At 37.3% G+C, this 14,561-nt stretch overlaps 1 protein-coding gene across 13 annotated transcripts in view; it reads left to right on the top strand.

The window, feature by feature from the left end:
- Positions 1 to 14,561, top strand: part of CLASP2 (cytoplasmic linker associated protein 2) — a 177,766-nt gene that overhangs the window by 129,277 nt on the left and 33,928 nt on the right. For all 13 annotated transcript variants that reach the window (XM_060022121.1, XM_060022119.1, XM_060022118.1 and 10 more), the window contains 4 exons: positions 290 to 534; positions 2,599 to 2,662; positions 13,465 to 13,628; positions 14,482 to 14,560. In XM_060022121.1, the coding sequence (XP_059878104.1) occupies positions 290 to 534; positions 2,599 to 2,662; positions 13,465 to 13,628; positions 14,482 to 14,560 (552 nt within the window). The remainder of the gene's footprint in view (positions 1 to 289; positions 535 to 2,598; positions 2,663 to 13,464; positions 13,629 to 14,481; position 14,561) is intronic.

The raw sequence follows: 14,561 nt of genomic DNA, 5'->3' as shown, positions 1-14,561 counted from the left end.
AGAATCCCATGTTTTTAGTGCTCCCCACTTTACATATCTGACTTCCATACAGTAGTCTTATTCTGCTTTTATCACTTGCCATAGTTAAAGAATATTTCATCATCTACTAACTCCTAAAACATGTTTTTTGAAGAAAAACTAAATATCAACATTTTATTATTACAATGATTAGCAGCATGCTTTACACTGATTTTTAAACAAAAACCAGTCTTTTTATGGTCAGTAGAAATTTGTGAAATACCAGCATATTATTTTAGCTACCACTAATGAGAGTCTTTATGTGTAACAGAAAAAACCTGCTCGAAGAAGATATGAATCATACGGGATGCATTCAGATGATGATGCCAACAGCGATGCATCCAGTGCTTGTTCAGAACGCTCCTATAGCTCTCGGAATGGTAGTATTCCTACATACATGAGGCAGACAGAAGATGTGGCAGAAGTCCTCAACAGATGTGCTAGCTCCAACTGGTCAGAAAGGAAAGAAGGCCTCCTGGGTCTGCAGAACTTACTAAAAAATCAGAGAACGCTAAGGTGAGTTATATTGTCTTTAAAATAATTGTCCTGCCTGGTTAGGACAGGACAATTGACTTGACTTGACTTTTTCATAACACTTTAAAGATACTGGTATGGGCTCATAACGTGTCCTGAATTCAGAAGGTGGCATCAAAATATTTTCCCAAGCCTTAATCCTTTAGGACCATCTATACTATTGTTACTTTTAAAAGTTTTAATTAACTTGCTCTATTTAAAGAAACTTTCTAAAAGGAAACTTTTTATTCACAAATAGATGTTAAATGAAAAATGTTATTAATTTTTTTAATGAAAATAAATAATAAAATATGCATAATATTAAAGCTGACTCATTATTAAAATTCATTCCTGATAAGTTTTTCAGTGAGATGAAAGAATATTTATGCTCATTTGGAAATGAAGGTATATTCTTGATGTTTGTGTAATATTTGGATCTTGGTATAATATGAAATGGATTTGGCGTGAATTTCTCTAAGAACAGAAATTTAGGGACTTCCCTGGTGTGAGTTTGCACTGCTTGCACTGCAGTGGGTGTGAGTTTGATCCCTGGTCGGGTAACTAAGATCCCCCTTACTGTGTGGTGTGGCCAAAAAATAAATAAAGTTAAAAAAAAAAAAGTTTATATTGGTTTTTAGTTGGGTTTGATTCGGTTTCCTTTCCTAATGGCTTTTGCTTGCTTTTCCTCTCTAAATTCTTTATTTTTTTTAAATGTATTTTATTTATTTTATTTTCATCTGCGTTGGGTCTTCGTTGCTGTGTGTGGACTTTCTCTAGTTGTGGCAAGAGGGGGCTACTCTTTGTTGCGGTGTGCGGGCTTCTCATCGTGGTAGCTTCTCTTGTCATGGAGCATGGGCTCTAGGTGCGCAGGCTTCAGTAGTTGTGGCACGCGGGCTCAGTAGTTGTGGCTCACGGGCTTCGTTGCTCTGCGAAATGTGGGATCTTCCCGGGCCAGGACTTGAACCCGTGTCCCCTGCATTGGCAGGCGGATTCTTAACCACTGTGCCACCAGGGAAGCCCCTCTTTATTGTTTTTTATCTGTGTAATGTTTTAAATCTCTATGGTCTATCCCTTTAAGAACATAGTTTTAGAAAATTCGTAAGTTTGATTTCAGGTATCAAGTCAGGAAGTGGCCCACTATTTTCCACCACACTCAGAGTTTGATTTACTAGCTGTTTATTTTAGGAAGTATTAGAACTATATAATTTAAAATAAGTGTTTATCTATAAACTTCCTAATATATTTTAATGCTTTCATGTCACAGTTCGTGAATCACTACAATAAAGCATCATACTGTTGTTCCCAACCCCATCAAGATTAGATTAGTATTAGGTTCAGTATATCATTTTAAATGGCAAGGAAATAGTCATAGTTTAGAAAGATTTTAGCCCTCAGGTGGCAAAATTTAAGAAAACATCATAGCATTTAAAAGGATAAGATTCATGTGCTGGGAATGTCATCTGTATACTTTCCTCTGTTGTGCTTACATTAATGAAGTACAGTTGTATTTCTTTTCATATAACTTTCAACCTTTAAAATAGTGTCTGTTACTACAGAATTATTGTTGCATTTGATAAATTTGTATTTAGCCCTGACTAGTAAATCCCACTAATTTTTCATTTAGGAGGGATGATTTTTTTTAGCTTTTTTTTTTTTTAAGAAGCCCAGTTATATGTAAGGTCACTTTTTTTTTTTTTTTAAGGCTGTGTTCGGTCTTCGTTGCTGCACACTGCTTTCTCTAGTTGTGGTGAGCGGGGGCTACCCTTAATTGTAGTGTGCGGGCTTCTCACTGGAGTGGCTTCTCTTGTTGCAGAGCACGGGCTCTAGACGAGCGGGCTTCAGTAGTTGTGGCTCTCAGGCTCTAGAGCGCAGGCTCAGTAGTTGTGGCGCACGGGCTTAGTTGCTCTGCGACATGTGGGATCTTCCCAGACCAGGGCTCAAACCCGTGTCCCCTACATTGGCAGGTGGATTCTTAACCACTGCGCCACCAGGGAAGTCCCTGTAAGGTCACTTTTAAACGACTTCTTCCTACAGCAAGATATTAATTCCACTTTATTATTTTGACAGTCGAGTTGAACTGAAAAGATTATGTGAAATTTTCACAAGAATGTTTGCTGATCCTCATGGCAAGGTATGTTTTAGTATTTAAGATTACTCCTATAAGGTGTCATTATTATATTGCCCCAAAAAAGAAGTGAATAATAACAAAAAACTATAAGCCATTTTTGCTTTGTTATTGCTCTAAAATGGCAATGATCTTTTCAAACATAATTGAAATTGAGTATTTGATATCATACTTAATTTAGAAATTGCTCTCTAGTAACTGTTTAAGCTTCTCCAAAGAGAGATTATCCAAGACTATAAACTGAAGAATATATAGTAACATGCAAAACTCTTATACACTTAGGGTGAGTATTTGTATTTCTAAAAACATTTTACTATTTGTAAAGGAAATAATTGGGGTAAGTTGAAAAAATTTGCCAACTTTTTATTCAGTTTCCTTCTCTATTAACATAAATATATTCTTAAAAGAGCAATTTTGTAGAAAAGAATTGCCATTAAATAACAAAAAGCACAAAATATGGCTTCACCCATAGTTTGTTAGTAATATAAAAGAAGCATTTCATATATTGAAATAGTTCATAAAAATCATCAGAACTTTGTTTAGTTTTTAATGTGGATTAAAATGTATTTAAGTACTTATGCATAGTCTGCATGTATACTGTGAAATTTTGCTTTAAAATGTAAAATTTTGTTGTAAAATGGACTCATTTATTCTGTTTTCAGCAGTATGTTTGACAATGGTGAAACTTTAATCTTCCTTTAGGACACCAGGTGTCTACATGAGAATTTCTAACCTAAGTGAGAGGGAGATGTGGAAGGGAAATCATAAGAAAGATATTAACAAATTTCACTTTATTGTTTTTTTTAATTGTCTTCACTTTATTGTTGCACATGTCATTTCCCCCTCATTTTTTTTTCTGTTTTCAATATTTTCATTACTTGTGACACTACTTAAAGACACTAAAATCCTACTCTATACATAAACTGAAATCCAGCTAAGAATTATAAATTGCTTGTACTTTAACTTCTAAAGATTATCCTTTTATCAGAAGGTATATTTATTTTATCCAAGAATGCAAGATCCCATTAAAGACAAAGATTAAAGTACACTAAGTTTATAACTTTCAAACTGAGCATGTAGATAACCATACCATTTTATACTGATATTGCTACCACTAATTACAGCTGTAGGAATTGCTTTAATGGAAAAATTTCTGTAAATCCTGAACAAATTAGCTGTTGACATTTTTTGTTAGCAGTATGAGCCAAAGGACAAGACAATTATGATCTGGGTGGACCTGTTTTATTAAATGATGTTTTAATTAATAATCTCTACAACTTTTAAAAATAGAGTTTTAAAACATCTTCAAAAGTAATATAATTCATCTCTGCTGGAAGGTATGAGACTGTAAGGCTAGATTATTTCTTGAAGTCACAGTTTTTAATTTTTTGTTAGGACAATAATGCAATTTAGTTGGATCCTAAGATTTGCACAGTAATAAAGAGAAACACTTTTTTAAAAAGTCTCTTAAAGAAAAAATTTTTTAAATAAAGTGAATGTCAAAATTTAAAAAAAAGTCTCTTGAAGATCAAGTAGGAAAACCAAGTTTGATGTTGGTGAAAGCACAGATGTTTGGCCTCCCTTAGTAGATGCAGAGAACCAGCCACAATCCTTCCGAGAGTTTTCGGGAAGGAGACTTTTTTTTTTCTGTGGGATTTTATAAGAACATACAGTTCTTATTGATCCATCGGCTTTGTTTGTTTGTTTTTGTTTTTGTTTTTTTGGTTAATTCAGTGAATACACATGTAAAGGGAAGATTATTTTTAATTCGTTTTTGTTTAGCTTTTGTTTGGTGATTGTCCATCAGGGACTCTACCAGTAATGTAATTCATTAAGAATAAACTGGATAGGGGCTTCCCTGGTGGCGCAGTGGTTGAGAGTCCGCCTGCCGATGCAGGGGACACGGGTTGGTGCCCCGGTCTGGGAAGACCCCACGTGCCGCGGAGTGGCTGGGCCCGTGAGCCATGGCCACTGAGCCTGCGCATCCGGAGCCTGTGCTCTGCAGCGGGAGAGGCCACAGCAGTGAGAGGCCCGCGTAACACAAAAAAAAAAAAAAAGAATAAACTGGATATATCACCATACTGTGCTGAGTTAAAAATATCAGGGTTTGATTTGAGCTTTTGCATCATATCCTTATATTATTAAAATAGTAGATATCCCCCCCTTTTTAATTTTATAAAGTACTAACAGTCCAATCATTGGATCAAGCAGCTGTTCTTGATGCTTTCTTTTCTTTCCAAGTAAAATTTTGTTCTCTATCAAGAGTTGGCCTTTTTTGTTTGTTTGTTTTTCCCTATAAAGGGCCAGGTAGTAAATATTTGTAGCTTTGTGGGCCATAATGATCTCTGTCAGAACTACTGAACTCTGCTATTATAGCACAAAGGTACCTATAGACAATATCTAAACAAATGGCCATGGCTGGGTTGCCATAAACCTTTACTTATGAACATTGAAATTTTTATTTTCATAAAATTTTCTGTCACGAAATAGCCTTTTCTTTTGATTAAAAAAAATTTTTTTTAAAGGTAAAACCATTTTTAGCTCTGAGACCATAGTTTCCCGACCCCTGCTCTATACAGTCAACTCTGGTCATTGACACTAAAATAGAAATATGTTCAAGAACCTCTGCTCATGCTCATGCCACTGGTTGAAAGTTAAGACTGTTGAAGGGAAACAATGTACTGGCCCCTGCTGGGTGAAATCAGCCCTGTTACTCCTGTATATTGTGCCATTCTCCATTTCTGATCTGTGATTTTTGTCTAAAAGCCCAGTGCTGCCTTTCCTCTTCCTCTAGTTTTTTTCTTCTGTCCTCCACAGAGACTGTGTCAGATAGTCTTTCCTCAGAACTCCATCCCTGTTCACCTCTCCACCCATCTCATGCCCCAAGCATATGTCCTGGCCTCTTAGCTTACCAAGAAGATAGAAGCCATCCAGCAGAAACTCCCATTTCATGTCTCCAAACTGGCAAAGTTAACCGCACATAAGCCCATTCTTTCTACCTTTTCTTCTATGGAAATGGCAGGAGGTCTTACCGTGAAGCTGTTGGTAGCCACATAAACATGTACTCTGTTTTTTGCTAACATGATCTCATCTGCTTGGCCACCAGGAATTTTTCATAAATTTCAGTTTGCTGCTTGACATCCCTTTTTATTTTTCAACCTTGTTGTGAGTTTATCCAGCGTATCTTTTCTGACACTTTTAGGAAAGGGATTTGGGAGAGGTGGAAGAGGGGTGTTTTCTGTTGTGCCTGATCCAGTCTTCCTCACAGTAGACACCCTCTCTTTTCAGACACTTATCTCTCTGCTTGTTTTACTTACATTGGTGTTGCTTAGAGCATTGCCTTAGGCCCTCCTCTTTCACTTCTGTACCTTATCTGAAGCTTAAGTCACCCACTTTATCCTAATGACTCTCATATGGTACTTCCAGCCCACATTGTTCTCCTGCACTTACTTAGTTACATGCCTTTTGCTCATCTTAAACCTCAAAACTACTTTTCCTCCTGCATTGCTTTATCTCATTAGATGAAACCACTATCCTCTCATTGCTCAAGTGAAGAATTTGGGCATTATTCTAGAAATTTACTCAGTCCTAATTGATTCAACCTTCTAAACATTTCCATTCTCACTGCTAATTCAGGGCACAATCATCTTTGGCCAGCTGCACCTCCTCCCCACCTCCTATGCCTAAATTCTCTTCCACGCTGCATATTTGAATAACCTTTCTAAAAGGTAAATCTTCTCTACTAACTTAAAACCCTTCAGTGACTACTCATTACCCTCAAGAAAATATTCAAACAAAGCCTATCATTTTTGCTTGTCATTCCCTTCTCACTGTCACTCTCAATCCTGGAAACTACGTTCATTTCCCCAAATGTGCCACGTGCTTTTCCTCATAGCCTTGAAATAGGCCATCAAAGAGACTTCTCTTTTCTTCCTCAAGTGTGGGTTAGCTCTCCACTCTGAATTGGAATCACTTATCTGTAACCTTAACTATCCTGAAACTCACAGGGCAGAAATCATCTGAAGCCTTGACCCCAGAATGGGCCGTAGTGTTTAGGAGACACCTCATGCCTTGAGGTTGGTTGGGTGGGTTTTCCCATGTCCTTTTTTTTTTTTTTTTTTTTTTTTTTTTGCGGTACGCGGGCCTCTCATGTTGTGGCCTCTCCTGTTGCGGAGCGCAGGCTCAGCGGCCATGGCTCACGGGCCCAGCCGCTCCGCAGCATGTGGGATCTTCCCGGACCGGGGCACGAACCCGTGTCCCCTGCATCGGCAGGCGGACTCTCAACCACTGTGCCACCAGGGAAGCCCTCCCATGTCCTTTTAAGTTGAAGTCAACTTAAAGCTGTGTTAACAGCTTCTGAATAGTAGCTGGCTTCCATGTTAACTGGAAGCTGTCCTTACTTCTCCCCAACATGATTGAGACCACCTGCTGTCCCCAACAGGTTACTTAGAGAACCAGGGTGTGAGCAGCAGCCCCATCTCCTTTCATCTAGGATCACCTCCAACCCCCAGAATGTTTCTCTTATATGTGTTAGAGTAAGCATCTGAGTCCAGCTGAAATATCAGGTGAGCTCCAATACACATCCCAGAAAGGAAGGGCTAGAAAAGAGCTTCTATTTCAACTTCTGAATACAGTTGAAATAGATGCTGGGTTTTTTCCTGGGACAGGAGTAATGTGGTTGGTAAATAGTTCACAAGCTGAAATTATTTGATGTCCATAACTTGATAAATAAACTTTTTAAACTTTCAGATACTACGCATACAATCACAGTGTATGACTCTGTAAAACCTCTAAATATTTTTCTAAGAGAGGCAGTGCAATACAGTGATAACAACTATGGGTAGTGGAGCTAGATTGCTTGGGTTCAAATTCTGCCTCCATCACTTATTAGCAGTGTGTGCCTTGGTTTCTTAATCTGTAAAATAGAGTTAATAAGATTGCGATGATGATTAAATGAGTTAATATATGTAAAGCCCTTACAACACACCAAGCACTATATAAGTTTTTAAAAAATAAATAAGTTTGAAAAATTAAGGAATTCAGAGAAGATTTTTATTTTGATTGCTCTAGACCCATTTTTTCCTTCAAATGTAAGGAGTGTCAGATGCCAAAAGCTATCCCCTGTGATTCTGACATTTGACTCTGAAGGACCTACTTGAGAAGAGCCACCTTCACTAAAGTGCATGGTTTGATTTCACATTTTATGGTCTGTTTAGTCCTGCCTCTTGAAGTCTTGAACATCTGGAGTAGGAATTCAATCAGTGGCTACTAAAATGCAACACAGTTGAGTGCCCTGCTTAGAAGGACATATCTGGTCTCCTGAAGAGTGTCTGCAGTCTTAGGATCAGGAGGCCAAAACATACATCTTACCTGGGGAAAATTAAAAGTTGTGGTATAGTTACTTTTTACCTCCAAACAATAGTAATTATTCCAAGCCTTCACAGAAATAATTTAACTTGTGAATGCATTGCTTCTGAAGAGGGAAAAAAAAAGATAAAAGAAAAATTCTAGATACTGTGCTTTAGAAGCAAATGTTTGCACTGTACAGAAATTTTGGCAGGTGTCTATTAGTCTTAGATTTTTTCCAGAAGTTGAGCCTCAACAATAGTATGGTCTGGAAAAGAAGAGAGTTTTTGTTTGTTTTTTGTTTTTAAATTTCCTTGGCAAGAAGATGAGAGAGAAGTATAGGAAAATCACATACTCTTATCCCATACTATTCATTTAACTCTTGTTTTAAAAACTATTTTGAGTTTATCGTAAAACTTTGAAAAACATTTGTCACTTTTATTTTCTAAGTGTTTTTATTCCATACAGGAACTTGGCATTGATGGCGACTAATTTGTGTGTTTTTCTTTTTTTTCTTTTTTTCCTTTTGCATGCTGTCCCCTGTGTTGGAACTCTCAATAGAGAGTAAGTTGGTTCAATATTTGTTGGAAACCTAACTTTACTGCATGACTGTGAAATTAACCCTTTTTCTCTGTTTTCTCTCCCGAAGAGTTCATGCAGTGTTGGACCCTTTGCAATCCACGAAATGCTATTTGCAGTTATGCAAACTGTCATTCTGTTTGGAGATGTGCTTTTTAATCTACTAATTAATCTAATTTGATTATGTTCTTCTGTTCTATATTGGATGACTGGCACACCTAAGATATAAGAGGTTAAGAAAAGGCTGCCTCAATTGTAATAGCTCAAATATTATAATTTTCCAATAAACTACAGTTATAAATAGATTCCATTGAAGGTTGGTTTCATTGAATTATTAAAAAAGTAATTCCCAAGTTTCACAATTAATTTTTTTAATTGAATTCCAACCTCCACATATGAGCTTTCTAATAGTCTATTAATGGCATTCCACAAAAGCAAACAGGGCTGTTTAAGGAGCAGTGATTCTCAGCTTTCTGTTCTGAAATCAAATTTTTAGCCCTAGTACTATATTAATGTGTCCACTTTCCTCTTTCTCCTTTAATCATAGATAAGGAAATGGGAGAATATCAACATCTGACAGTGAACTCTCTGTGATAGGGCAGTCAAGTAAGAAATTTTATGCAAAATTTCCAATGTATATTTTGGATGGATATATATATATATGCATATATTTATCATTTAGTAAGTACCATTGATAAGATATAAGTATTTTGAAAAATATAGTATAATTCTATATATAGGGTACCATAAATAACATGTCTACATTTTTATTCAGTTATACTCACATTTTATCTAATCAAAAGAAATTTCTACTTTTGATTAGAGACTCAGAGAAGTCTTTTTTAAGAAAATAGCAATTCAGATCTTGACAGGAACATAAACTTTGGATTATGTCAGGATGAGAAGAAAGGGCCTTCCCGGCATGACTAGCCTGAGTCCAGAGAAGTGGGAGATGTCAGAAAGACTATAGGAAAGAAAAAGAAAATCTTGGCTGCCATGAAAGGAAGGTCTTACATATCTTCCCTTGCATTGAGAAAAAGGGTTGGCCACCAATTGCAGGGTAAGGTTTATTTACTTATGAGGAAATTCTTACTCTTTAAGGAACTTTTCCTGCACATTCATTGAACAACATTTTTGTGTGTGTGTGTGTGTGTGGTACGCGGGCCTCTAACTGTTGTGGCCTCTCCCGTTGCGAAGCACAGGCTCCGGACGCGCAGGCTCAGCGGCCATGGCTGACGGGCCCAGCCGCTCGGCGGCATGTGGGATCCTCCCGGACCGGGGCATGAACCCGCGTCCCCTGCATCGGCAGGTGGACTCTCAACCACTGCGCCACCAGGGAAGCCCTGAACAACTTTTTAATTTGGTCCTCAGCCTCTGATAACTTTAGGCTTCGTTCTAATTGGTGATACAAGACTAAAAAATATATAGTCTTTTTTCTCAAATGTTATATATTCCAGATGGGAAGATGATATAAATTCAGAAAAAGTGAAATAGCACCATAAAGCTAGCCCCACTACAAGTTCCAAGTAGGGATGATCAGTGGCTATTATCTAAAGAGGTCCAAGCAGCTTTTTGGCTGGGTCTTGAGTGGTAAGCTTTGTAGGAAGTCATGCACTTTGTGTAAATAGGGGGATTAGGGAGTGTGGTAGAAAATGCAGAGTGTGTGTGAGATGTGTTCAGGGACAAAGAGTTTATGTTGCCAAAGGGTCCAGCATGAGTCTGGAGAGTTAGAACTTCGTCTAAGCCTTGGAGACATTATTCTATAGACAGTGAAGGGACATGAAAGGATTTCGTTTCTATCAAAAGAGTGATGTCACAATCTGATAATGAGAAAGAAGTATGAGTTGGCCAGCCGTCTGTTTTGTAAATAAAGTTTTATTGGAACACAGCTGTGCTCACTTGTTTGCATAATGTCTATGGCCGTGCTACGATGACAGAGCTGAGTAGTTGTGACACACTATATGGCCTGCAAAGCCTAGGATATTTACTTTCTGGCCTGTTACAGAAATCCAGACTTGAGGTCAGAAAGAATTGGTGCCTACGATGATGTTGTGATCAACAGATTTGAGGAAGGCCAAAAGTGAGAGCTATTCTAGAGGTTATTTTGGGGCCTAGTAGGCTAGGACAGAGAGGCCCTGTCAAGGAAGTCATACTTTCGGTGAAAAGAGAATCAGGATGAAGACTGGCTCTTACATCTCTCCTTATTTAGAATGCAAAAGGAAAATGCCTGGTAAAAAGAATGAAAGAAGGAAGGGAGATAATAAGAGGAAAAACAGTGTCAAGCTACAGAATGGCTAAGCATGCTAAGCTAATGAAAAAGCTATTATATATCACGATTAGAAGATAATTGATGGGTGCAATAGGATGGAAATTGAAGGAGAAATTCTTGAGACAGTGTCTTCTGCATCTGTAAACAAAGAATTTAGGTTGAGAATAAAAGAGTAAAGATAGAGGAGACCATACTTTAAAGAACAAGAATATAGAAAGCAAGATTAGTCTTAACAGAGGAATAAAATTGGCTCTTCCTTGGAGAAACGATTATGAGAAGGATAGCTGTAGAGGAAATCAAAGTGAGGGAAAAGTCAGTGGAGAATTTTATTATGAATGACAGTAAAGTAGATGAGGTAAGTTGTCTAGTAACAGAGCGGATGGAACACAACTAAAAACCAAGTGACTTAGCCATTGATTAGCTGTGGAAACCTTGGGAAGTCACTTAATTTTCTAGTTCTCAGTTTCCTGAGAACCAGATAAAATGGGAGGGTTGACTTGGGCATTCTAACGTCTATGATTTTCAAAATGGATTTTGGCATAGAGAAAGCTTAAAGTTGGACTCTTCAGGAAAATAGGCAAGAGTTGAAACAATAAGAGTGAAAGTGAACCAAAGAATTAGAGTGTTGTACTGGTAAACCATGTTTGAGAGGGGGCAGGAAGCCCTGATTTGTAATGTTTGTTATAAATTCTGAGGTGTAAATATTCCCACATGGCTGATTTCAAGCCACCAACCAGCTCACAATATTCCTGAATATTTAACATTTGACTTTCTAGGCAGGTACTGACTGACTCCAGGACATCACTTGACAGATTTGCCAGGTACCAATAAGAGTGATTACTAGATTAGACACATGGACTTGTCGCAGAGCAGGTCTAGTGAAGTTCCTCAGCAGCGTTCAAGCCCTGAGGAGGGAGCCAGAGACAATTTCAGTGAAGCTATGGGCCACGGGTTGTGGGTGGGGTTAGGACCGGAGTTAATGGTCTGCATTGTGAATAAGAACAGTGTTGAAGCAGGTACTTACTGCCTGGGGGTCAGAGGTAACAGAAAATTCAAAGTGGTCATAGTTTCTGCTTTTACAGACAGTATCTTGAGCAAGTAGCTAAAGTGTACTTTTTCTAACTCAGATTCAAATGTTGAAAAGCTTAGTTATAATTCTGATAGATAAAAATCCTTCATTTCTAACATAAGAAAAGAAAGGAGTTCATGTATAACTATATAAAGGAAATTCAAGAAATAAAATATATATTGAGAACAAAACTCTTTAATTTTCAAATTAGTGTAGTTACTTTGAGCTTAACTTTTGAAACCATAGTTTTTATAATCCATTGTGATTATAAATTATCTCATATAATACAACATGGCTGACATTGTCTTAAGAGCTTTTCCCTCTTTACCTAGAAATAAATTTTCCTGTATGATATTGAATTTATTGAGGAGATATAACCTTACCATAAGTCACTTTTCCTTAGTTTTGTTTTGTTTTATTTAATTTTTTGGCTGTGCCACACGGCATGTGGGATCTTAGTTCCCCAACCAGGGATCGAACCCCTGCCCCCTGCAGTAGAAGCGTGGAGTCTTAACCACTGGACCACCAGGAAAGTCCCCATAAGTTTTTGTTTTTTGTTTTTTGTGGTACGCGGGCCTCTCACTGTTGTGGCCTTTCCCGTTGCGGAGCACAGGCTCCGGACACGCAGGCTCAGCGGCCATGGCTCACAGGCCCAGCCGCTCTGCGGCATGTGGGATCCTCCCGGACCGGGGCACAAACCTGTGTCCCCTGCATCAGCAGGCGGACTCTCAACCACTGCGCCACCAGGGAAGCCTCCCCATAAGTATTTTTAATGAGATAAAGCACTTAAGAATTTTAGCTTCCCTTCCCTTAAATTTTTCCTGAATCTTCCAAAAAGTTTCAAACTTGTAGATTAATATTGGAAACAGTATAAAACCCGTCAATAGAAATGGAGACTAATAGCATGCCATCTAGGACTTTTTAGAAATCATTAAAATGTAGATGTAGATTTGTATCCTGATTTTATTTATTTTAGGTACAGTTATAGTTATCCCAGGTCATTTAAAATTACTTTTGGGGCAGTTTTAATAAATAATATGTCTTATACCAAAAAATTTTGTGACCACTGACATTTTGAGAACTAAGAAGTCTCCAATTAGCACGTTATACCAAAATCATCTTATGTGTTAAGGTAGCTGTCAGCATAGTCGACCTCTGATTAACTCACTGCCACTCTTCCAAAGAGCTGGGGGCTGATGAGACCATAGGTAGTTCCTTGCCCTGAATTTCAGATAAAATAGATTGCAGTTTAAGCTGTGGCATCATTGACGACCTTAGGTGTGCCAGCCATTATAGCCAAAGTTTCTTTACCAAGTGATGCTGCATGGAATAGCTAATTGTCGAACTTCAGCAGAAGTTGGATAACAGTTCAGATGTACTCTTGTATCACAGAGTCCAATGAAAAGCAAGAGAGGTTGTTTTTCCGCTTGGCTGCCAATCGCTGTGCCTCTGATTCCTGTATTCCTTTCTATTTCAGTTTTGAATTGATCATAGAGGTCAATATTTCCTCCTTTTTCTCCTCCCTCCCCCGTTTATCCACTGTAGGTGTTCAGCATGTTTTTGGAGACTTTAGTGGACTTCATACAAGTCCACAAAGATGATCTTCAAGATTGGTTGTTTGTACTGCTGACCCAACTACTAAAAAAAATGGGTGCTGATTTGCTTGGGTCTGTTCAAGCAAAAGTTCAGAAAGCCCTCGATGTTACAAGGTAAGATTTTCTTCATGTATTTCAAGTTTACCCGGTAGTAATCAAGAATATTTCGTTTCTTTGTTAAAAGTTCAGATTTCTGAGTCTTTTCAAACTATGTAGATTGCATGAGTTCCATTTGAAAATTATTGATGTTGCCCATTTACATGGTATATTTAATGCAACGTTGATCCTTAGTTCAAACACTGCATTTAATCTATTAAAAAATTTTATTAACATTGGTTGAGTAATTCAAGGTAGTGTTTTATTTTAATTAAGATGTAACTGCAAAGTAGAGTTGAAGATTTTATTCAGTCTAGTGTAAAGATAAAAATATTTTCTAAGTTTAAAAAGAATGTTTTATTATGCATTCTTTTTTCAGAAGATTTTGAACCAATGATATATTTCTACTTTCTTGTGTAGATTGTTGAAGTGACTTATTTCAAATATCCATTTACTAAGTTGAGGTGAGTCTAGAATTCAGATATTAGGTATGGAAACTTCTCTGATAATGTTGAACTTTAACATTACATTAAAGTTTAACATTACATTAAACTTTAACTAACATTTTTCTGATTAAATCTATAAATGAGGCAAGAGATCATTCTTTGCTATAGTGTTGCTTTTTAACCCCCTACAGGGGGTTAAATTTATACTTACAGGGTATAAATTCAGACGTTCAGATTCTTCTGGGAGTAGCTTTTATCGTATACTTTACCACATAGACTATATACCACATACAGGTGCTACTTCATGCATGCTTTCTGAATGACATTGTGTTTTGTTTGGTATTAAACATAATCTTCTGTTAAGTTTGCTAAATGTTTACTTGCTGGCTTAATTTTTATTTTATTTTGTTCTTTCCTTATTTCAGAGAATCTTTTCCAAATGATCTTCAGTTCAATATTCTAATGAGATTTACAGTTGATCAGACCCAGACACCAAGCTTGAAGG

Source organism: Delphinus delphis, chromosome 10 (assembly GCF_949987515.2).
Source record: "Delphinus delphis chromosome 10, mDelDel1.2, whole genome shotgun sequence".
NCBI lineage: Eukaryota > Metazoa > Chordata > Mammalia > Artiodactyla > Delphinidae > Delphinus > Delphinus delphis.
Note: the sequence above shows the minus strand (reverse complement) of the source record. Positions and strands in the feature narration are given on the sequence as shown.